The 9115-nt window shown below is 36.9% G+C and overlaps 1 protein-coding gene across 2 annotated transcripts in view; it reads left to right on the forward strand.

Moving 5' to 3' along the window:
- Nucleotides 1-6270, forward strand: part of frmd4bb (FERM domain containing 4Bb) — a 72331-nt gene extending 66061 nt beyond the window's left edge. For both annotated transcript variants that reach the window (XM_016513681.1, XM_016513682.1), the window contains exons 22-23: nucleotides 2915-3050; nucleotides 5239-6270. In XM_016513681.1, coding sequence (XP_016369167.1) covers nucleotides 2915-3050; nucleotides 5239-5326 — 224 coding nt within the window. In that variant the 3' untranslated portion in view covers nucleotides 5327-6270. The remainder of the gene's footprint in view (nucleotides 1-2914; nucleotides 3051-5238) is intronic.
- The last annotated feature ends 2845 nt before the right edge of the window (nucleotides 6271-9115 follow it).

Here is a 9115-nt window from a genome sequence, read left to right on the forward strand (position 1 = left end):
ACAAAAAAATGAATGACACTAATTTTATATCATTGTGACTTTGCTTTCCATACACTTTAAGTACTTCTTCATATACCACCGCAAAAACTATAGTCTGAGAAAGTTCAAACATGATTAAAGGCAAGTGAATAGTCAGTAAAAAAAAAAAGAAAGAAAAAGAAATTTACAAGCATAGATAAAATAAACAGTAGTATTCAGGTACAGCAATTTAATAATTAAGTGTAAAATAACACTGCATAGTGTTCACTGTATTAATTAAATTTAGATTAATCTTTGTTATAGCCGATTTGTTGTTTTGTTAACATTAGTGACTTCAGCAGCACGTATTTATAGGCTGCTGTCCCTTTAAAACCGACTGTACGGATCCAGTATAATGGTACACATCCGATTTCTTTCTCAGCTGTTTACATTCATTTAAAACATAACTGACTGCGTTTACGAGAATGATCGTCGAGACGGGTACTTTTGACATAATTCTGTGTGTATGTGTCTGTTCAAACATAAGGAGGAGATGCGAAAGACAAATTAACTCGGTCTGAAACGCGTCTCTCTGTGTGTGCGCGCTTCAGGTGTGAGTCAGACAGACAGCAAGCGCTTAAATTACGACTGAGATGCTTGATAACTAACTTTTAAGCGCAGCTTTGAGCCAAGAAGTTTTTTTACACTTAAGTCAATTCTTAGCAGCGTTCTTGAGAGTAATTATCAGAGGCTTGATAAATACGGGCCCTGGAGGGCCACAGGTCTGCACAGTAGGGCTGTGCGATATTGAAGAAAAATGCGATATGCGATACCTTGTTAAAAAATGCGATATTCGATATGCGATACGATAAGTGTGTAAAATCAATTTAAATTATATTTTTAAATATTTAAAAATGAAAATTATATAACCAATTTGTTTCACATTCTTTCACAGCAAGACGAGTCGGCAGAGTTGCTTTCTGCAACTTATTGCACTTAATAACTCTTTTTAACGTCAAGCAATTCTCTGCTATATGCGTCGAACTAAAACTTTGACCTTTTGCAACGTTTTAATTTAAGTAGCCTATTATTAAAATGATTCAGATATGGCACGCCCTTGCGATATGCATATTGCGATATTTACATTTGCGATATTTCGATAATTTCGATATATTGTGCAGCCCTACTGCACAGTTTTGCTCCAACCCTAATCAAACACACCTGATCCAGCTAATCAAGGTCTTCACGATCACTAGGAACTTACAAGCAGGTGTGAGTTGGAGCTAAACTCTGCAGAGCTGTGGCCCTCCAGGAATTGAGTTTGAGACCACTGATCTAGATCCTTCTCGATCCAGTCCGGTCCACCCTCAAGCCAGATGGTGCTTCCTTTCGTTGTTCCACCTTTTTCGTGGCCCTGTTTTAGTATGACTGAAACGATTACTTCCAAACTCAACAACACAACTGACAAAATGCCAGGTTCTGGTGCAGGGCTGCAGTAAGCAATTGTTGGGCCCTGTACAAACCATTCATTATGGGCCTCTTAGCTGAATTATCACCCCCGAGTGGTCCGGGCCTCCCTCAAGCCGAAAGGTCCAGTTGTACCCCCTTGTTGGCGTTCCTGCTCTGGTATGACTAAAACGATTACTTCCAAACTCAGTAGTCAACAAATTTAAAAGGACTATAGGAATTGATTTGTATTAAATTGCACAGTGGAAATGGACCAGCGAGAAGTTAGATATTGATTTATTGTCGACTGCCAGAGCGATTTGAAATTCTAGTAAACTTTGGCACGTAACTTGTCCTGCACCCCTTGTGCTATGGGAATGAGTGATATCTTATCATGCGGCCAGGGCCGTCCTTAGCTGGGGCCCGGTGCGAGGTAGAGAGCGGGGCCCCCCTCGGCCACCTCAAAGCGCTGGGTACTATTATTGCTAGTACTATGATTGAACTTTCATCAGGTAGTCAATAAAATGGCCAGAAAATCCTGTAGATGTGCACTTTAGGAAGGAATCGAGTCACATCTGGAGACCAGAATACTGTAGAGACTAGGTCTTATACCCTGTTCCTGGAGACCCAATGTCCTGCAAAGTTTATTTCCAACCTGCTTCAGCTCACATAGCCTGTGATTTTTTTGAAGTGATCTTGAAGAACTTGATTAGCTGGTTTAAGTGTGTTTAGCTAAACTCTTCGGGACATTGGCCTTCAAGGAGCAGGGTTGAAGACTTGTAGAGCAGGGGTGCCCAATCCTGATCCTGGAGATCAACCTTCCTGCAAAGTTCAGCTCCAATCCTGATCAAACACAACTTAACCAACTAACTAAGATCTTCAGGAGCATGTGATAATTACAGACAGGTGTGTTGAAGCAGGGTTTGCACTGAACCCTGCAGGTAGGTACATCTCCAGGAACAGGATAGGGCACCCCATTTGTAAAGACTTGTGGTGTACACTTGTGTGTGGTGGCCAGTAAGCAACCATCCAAAACACCCTAGCAAGCATATAGCAGCCTAGTAACCACACAGAGCACCTTAGCAACCCCATAGCAAAGCCCTTGCAGCACCCTAGCTTTGTAGCATTGAGTTTTGCATGGGTTTTTACCCCTAACAGTTTCTTTGATAGGCCAAATTAGACTTTCTGCTGACTTTATGTAACCATGTCAAAAACCAGTCATTAGAATATTACTGGACTCTCAGCTTAATATCTGTTAACAAATAATTTTACAGTCCCCAATAGACGTTTTAGTGACTATAAGTAACTTTGCAAGTACATGTCAACTTTTTTTCTAACCCTAACAGTCTGCTAATACTCTAATGAAAGTTAGTTGACATGAAGTTGCAAAGTTCCTTATAAAATTTAGTAGAATATCAAAAGTTGATTATCAAAATAAAGGATAAACTTTTCTTCTGATGAAATTTAAGTTAATGTTACTTTACTATATCACACCTCACTTCCTCACTAGTGTCGTCTACTGCCAGTGGAGGGGGAAACTGGCAGAATAATTTAGCCGTGGGTCTGACTGATGGTGAACTGCCAGACGGTCCCTTGAGCGCTGGGGCTTACAGTCCTTCATACAGTCGCAGTCCTACACACAACAGGTGAGACAGAAAACTACTTTGGACAAGACCCACAGACCAGCGATTTAGGTGTATTCATAATAGGTATATTCGTCAGTCCATCTAGGTTTGATATGCATATATGTTTATGGCAAGCCTGCAACCTTTAGCCAAAAAAAGTAATGGCTAATGCTAATGCTTCCAATTTGGTGGTATGCAGGGAAGGAGACCAGAGGCAGTTTTTTTTTTTAAATGGATGTCAATGGAGGAGAGGCTTCACTACGGTGAATAAACAGCTTTTTTGAGGAAACAGCTTAACATTAAATTAATCCACAGCCTATTAGCTAATCTTCAACATGTTTTACAGTAAACAATAGTTTTGGATTTAACTATTTTTAAAGTTTACACTGAAAAAATTTCGTTTTATAAGAGAAGTCACAGACTTTTTGCGACAGGTGGGATTCAGCTCATGGCACTTCTCATTCATTCCTATGGTATCCATAAACGGCGATTGAGTGTCGCACAATTCTGACTGAAATTCAGTGACGTCAAGGCTATAATGTGGTTGGTTATCAAGGCATATGTCATCCAAGTTTACCGTTATGCTTTCTCCAATAGTAAGTAATACAGACCCTCTTATCTCCCAATAGTAAGACAATCTCTGGTTTAGCTTTAACCTGCTAAAACGTACCTGCCTGGAATATTCTAGTAATTCTGGCAACTTGAGTAGCAGGTTCAGGTGTTTTTAATTAGGGTTGAAGCTAAGCTGTACAGGATAGTGGTCTTCCAGGTCCAGGAAGGACCAGGACAACCTTTCTGTGACTTCTTACTGGCGTTCTGTAGCAGGGGACTTCACTATGGATGTCCTATTTAATCTGACACAAATTGAAAGGAGGCTTTGAGACTGTTATTATGTCATAACGGCTTAAAGCAGGAGTGTCCAGTCCTGCTCCTGGAGGGTGTTCAGCTTCATCAACACACCCACCTGGAGATTTCAAGTGATTCTGAAGACCTTGATGAACTGGTTCAGGTGTGTTTAATTAGGGCTGGAGCTAAACTCTGCAGGATAGTGGCCCTTCAGGATCAGGTTTTGACACCCTGGCTTAAGGCCCTAGGTGATAGCTAATGTTTAAAACATGTTGTGTTTTGAACTCTAGACATTTATGGAAATAAGCATTTTTTACTTTAAAATATGGCTTCTACCTTAACTAAGGTCTGTTGTATCAGTATTAGGTCATAGTGAGGTAATTTTGTGTATTAGGATAATAACCTAATTCAGTGATATTCAGTTGCAGCCCCCTTTGGGTATCTTCACCACATTTAGCAACCACCCAGCAAGCATAAAACATTTCCAGTTGTTGTACTTTGGTTGCAGTTAGGATTTGTGGCAGTACAATGTTTTAAAAACAAGCAAGTACCACACCTAAGATAAAACAAATAATGTAACCAAAACAAATTGTAAAAAAAAAAAGAAAAAGTCAAACAGATAGTGCTAACTAAACAATAAAAACAAAGAGATCAAACAACCAAACAAATAATAAAAACAAAGAGAACAAACCAAACAAATAATAAAACAGAAAGAGATCAAACAAATAATGCAAACAAAATGAAAAAAAAAAAAGATAAAACCAAACAAATAATAAAAACAAAGATCAAACAAACAAAAGGAATAAAAACAGATAAAACAAACAAAACAAATATAAAAGCAAAAAGAAATCAAACAAAACAAATAATACAAACAAAAAGTTTAAAAAAAAATTAAATAACACGCAAAATGCATTGTACATATTTAGATTACAAAAACAGACCAAATTTGTTGCTGGGATTGGTTCATGCAAAATAAAATGTTGGTTTGAAACCCTGTAAAAAAAACACTAGCAGCCTCCAAGCATCATTGTTGTAGTTTTTAGGATGCAAAGAAAATCAGACCAAATTACAATGTTTGTAAAATATTTTGTTTAATTTAATACATTAATTAATACATTAATAATAATTTCTAATGTCATTTATGTATAAATATACTATAACTACATAATTTCTGCACTGTCAGCTACTGTAGTTCAGTCTTTGTGCACACTTTTAGGGCAGTAATAATCCTTTTTACAATGGTTTTACTCAATTACTATGGTCTTTCCATGGTACTTTTCAATCTAACTACATTATTAAGACAAACTCAACCTAAAAATTCAGTCTGTTGACATGATTTAATGTTTGCATTTTCTTATGGCAGGTTCCCGTCAGAAAGTGCCGCCTCTCACACATCAGAGCCAATAGAGGTGTTCGGTGCCATGGCCAGCTGTTCTGACGCAGACCATTAAAGAGCACACGAGGACAGGTCGTCGTTCACTGATATGATTTTATTTTGTACACGTCAGAGACTTGCACTGACAGTACCGATTTAAAAGTTATTGTTATGCTCTCTCAAAACCTTGAGCTTTACCTATAAACCAGTGAAACAATGAAAGAAATGTATGATTTTTACAAGATGACCTCAACGTCTAGGACGGGAACTATCCATGAACTAAATGTCTTTTTGGAATAGCTGATTCCGCAGGTCAGTCCCGTCACAGAGCACATGCTGATACCACAGCAACACGACTGCTGTATTCACCAACTTCTGGAGGACCAAAAGACATACCGGCACAACAGAAAGTAGAAGGAAACAGAAGCACCTTACGGACAGATGTGGACAACATGGACCTAATTCTCTCGTGCCTCAGAATGGGATGTGTTTCTGAGAAACGCTGTGGCCATGCTAGTGGACGTCTAGCTGAACAAATGACTCGTAAAATCCCCAGAAGTGTCAGAGCATCAGTGGCGAGAAAAATAAATCAACCAAATGAGATGTGCACACTTATAGTGAATGTCATTTCAAACAGGAGTTTCTGAGAGAGTGAAGAAACTAGCCATATCACATGACCTTTTGGACCTTTTTTTACATTGTCAGTGATAGAGTTGAACATTAATATTGAAATCTCAAAACACTGCAAGAACAAAATAATGTAAATATTATGACTGAGTGGCTGTTTTTTTTTTTTTTTGCATTTTATTTTTAATTTATTGAGCTGTCCGTGCTTGTAGAAGTGCATATATGCACTCTGATTGTGTACCATTACATGACAAGAGAGTGGTTTGCTTGCTTGATACTGTATATATTTTGTCCTGCACAAATTCTGTTAGAACAGCACTTGATTGAAATAAAGCTTGGCAAGAATGCCGATACAAGACCCTGGAAAATCCAGACGTTAGTTGTTCTGCTCTTAATAAAAAATAAAATAAATAGACGTCACATTTTGAGCCTAAAGAATACTGTAAGAATGTTGTCAATGTTCTTAAAGAAATGTTTCAGTTCAGCACAGGTTGAGCCGTGGAACGGCATCTGAAGAATGCCGTCGATTAGTACATCGTTTGCTCATTCCTCAGTTTGTGTCAGTGCTCTGCGTGTCCAAACACACACATGTACAGAACTGAAATGAATATGGAAGTCTAGGCAAGATTTGACAGAGAACGTGTAAACTTGTACTTTTCTGAAAGCACTTATTTTAAGTTTTGTTTCTTACAAATATGTGCTATTTGAGCTGTAAAATTGTAATAAGATATACATATTAAATGTAAAACTTTTAAGTGAAAATTTGAAATGTTGTCTTGACAATTACGTCTCTTGTCTCAGAAAACTAAAATAAATTAAATGTAATATAGAAATTAAATATAAATGAAAAAAATAAAATTTATAAAAGAAATTAAAATAAAAAAAATGAAGCTAATTCAAAACATTAAAACCATACTAGTATAGTAATATTAAATTAACACTGGTTAGGAACTAAATAACTACTTTTAATGGATATAAAGTTGCATCTGTTAATATTATTTAATGGAACTAGCATTGAACAATAATCTAACATTAACAAATATTAATAAATACAGTAACAAATGTATTGCTCATTGTTAATGTTAGTTAATGCATTACCTAATATTAACAAATTATTGTAAAGTGTTATTGCGATTTTTAACCTAGTCTTGTGTTGATGTATTATTTTTGTAAGTTGTATACCTTTAAATTATGAAGTACTTTTGTGTATTTTTCTGTTTAACCCAGTGCAGTGTCCAGTTCCATACACATCCATTGTAAATGCATTACTGTTTTTTTGTTTTGTCTTTTAGCTGTCACAGATCAAACTCAACCTGTTTTGAGTCTGAAACATTCCTTTAAGCCTGATCGAAACGCCCATGTGCCATGTAGGAACACCCAGATCTCCTGCTTTGAATGTGTCAATCTGATTGTATTTCCTGTAGTGTCTGTATTTGTGGCTTAGAAGCATGTGATGTAAAAGCACACGTTTTAGAAAGTCGTTTGGTGTTTTTTTTTTTAAAGTGTAAGTGTTTGAATGTGAACACTGACCAAGCACACCTTTCATTGGAAACCATGAACTAGTCATTCCTTGAAAACATAAGTCTTTCATTTTCCAGCCGGATGTGAATAAAAAAACGAGGTGTGTAATCAGTTGTTACGTCTTTTTACATTACGACATCATTCTCAAACTGCACTTCTGTAGTTACAGATGCAAAACTGACTCAGACTCGGTCGATTCATAAAGAGAAATGCTGACAGGAAGTGTTCGGACACGTCTTGACAGGCATTTCCTACCCGCATTTGCTTATATTGGACATTATCGAAGATGCTTTTCCAAGGACGCTTAATCTAACGACCTTTTTATGATTCATTCTGGTTCGACAGCCAACAAGACTTCACTTGCTAATAGTTTATGCTGCTGCCATGTCAACCGTATGTTTGTATGTAGCAGGTTCATTTGCTGCAGGACTGGTAATATAATTATCTCAACAGTCTCTTTGCTACAGGAGTCTTGCCCTGACAAGAATCTTTGCCGTGTTAGCTCTTGAACACAGCCTGTGTTGTGGTACAAGGCCCAGCTTATGAGCTGAATGCATGACTTCCCATGCAGCACAGCTATTTCACTGAGTAATAAAACTAATCAACAGCTTCCCCACAAAAATCTAAGACATGCAGCCTGAGACACACAGAGACACCAAGAAAGAAGCTATAATTCTATGAATGTTTTTAATGAAGTCTCTTAAGAATATCAAAGCTGAATTTTCAGCATCATTACTCCAGTCTTCAGTGTCACATGATCCTTCAGAAATCTTTCTAATATGCTGATTTGCTGCTCAGTTATTATTGGTGCTCAGTTATTAATAATGGTTCTTATTATCAATGGTAAAAACCGTTGTTTTTTCTACTTAATGTTTTGTGGAAACATTTTTCAGGATTCTTTGATGAACCGAAAGTTCAAAAGAACAGTATTTATTTAAAATAGAATGTTTTGTAACATTATAAGTGTGATTACTGTCACTTTTGATCATTATAATGTATAATAATAAATAAAAGTATTAATTTCAGTTAAACACAAACATATACTCCAAACATTTGTCATGGTTCACAATATTATAAAATAATAGAAAAAAGATGCGCACACTGTTATTCTCCCTTTATTCAAAAAAGTTAAAAGTGGCAACGTTTCGGTCAAAGACCTTCGTCAGGCAAACACTGTTTACTTTGATGTTTAAATACACTGTTTATTTTATGTACCCTTTGATCTTGCACCTGGCCAAGACATTTGTGACCCTGGACCACAAAACCAGTCATTACGGTCAATTTTTTGACACATTGAGATCACCTGAAAGCTGAATAAATGAGCTGTCCATTGATGTATGGTTTGTTAGGATAGAACAATATTTGGCCGAGATACAACTATTTGAAAATCTGGAATCTGAGGGTGCAAAAAAAATCTAAATATTGAGAAAATCGCAAAGAAAACATCTTGGAGCGCTACTTGCTGAAAGGACCTCCGTTTCATAGTCCCAGAAGGTGCTCTTTTGTTGGGTTCAAAATTATATCTATAGAAACTACGGATCCAAGGCACTTCTTCCAGTTCCAAAATGTTAAAAAGCCTTTATTCAAACATGGCTCACTCTAGAAACATTAAAAATGACTAAAACACTGCACACATACACACACACACACACACACATATATATACATATTTATATGCATTTGGGAATTGAGACCCTAAATTAGTGTATATTGCGGC

This window comes from Sinocyclocheilus rhinocerous, unplaced genomic scaffold (assembly GCF_001515625.1).
Source record: "Sinocyclocheilus rhinocerous isolate Xijiao unplaced genomic scaffold, SAMN03320098_v1.1 scaffold776, whole genome shotgun sequence".
In the NCBI taxonomy this organism is placed as follows: domain Eukaryota; kingdom Metazoa; phylum Chordata; class Actinopteri; order Cypriniformes; family Cyprinidae; genus Sinocyclocheilus; species Sinocyclocheilus rhinocerous.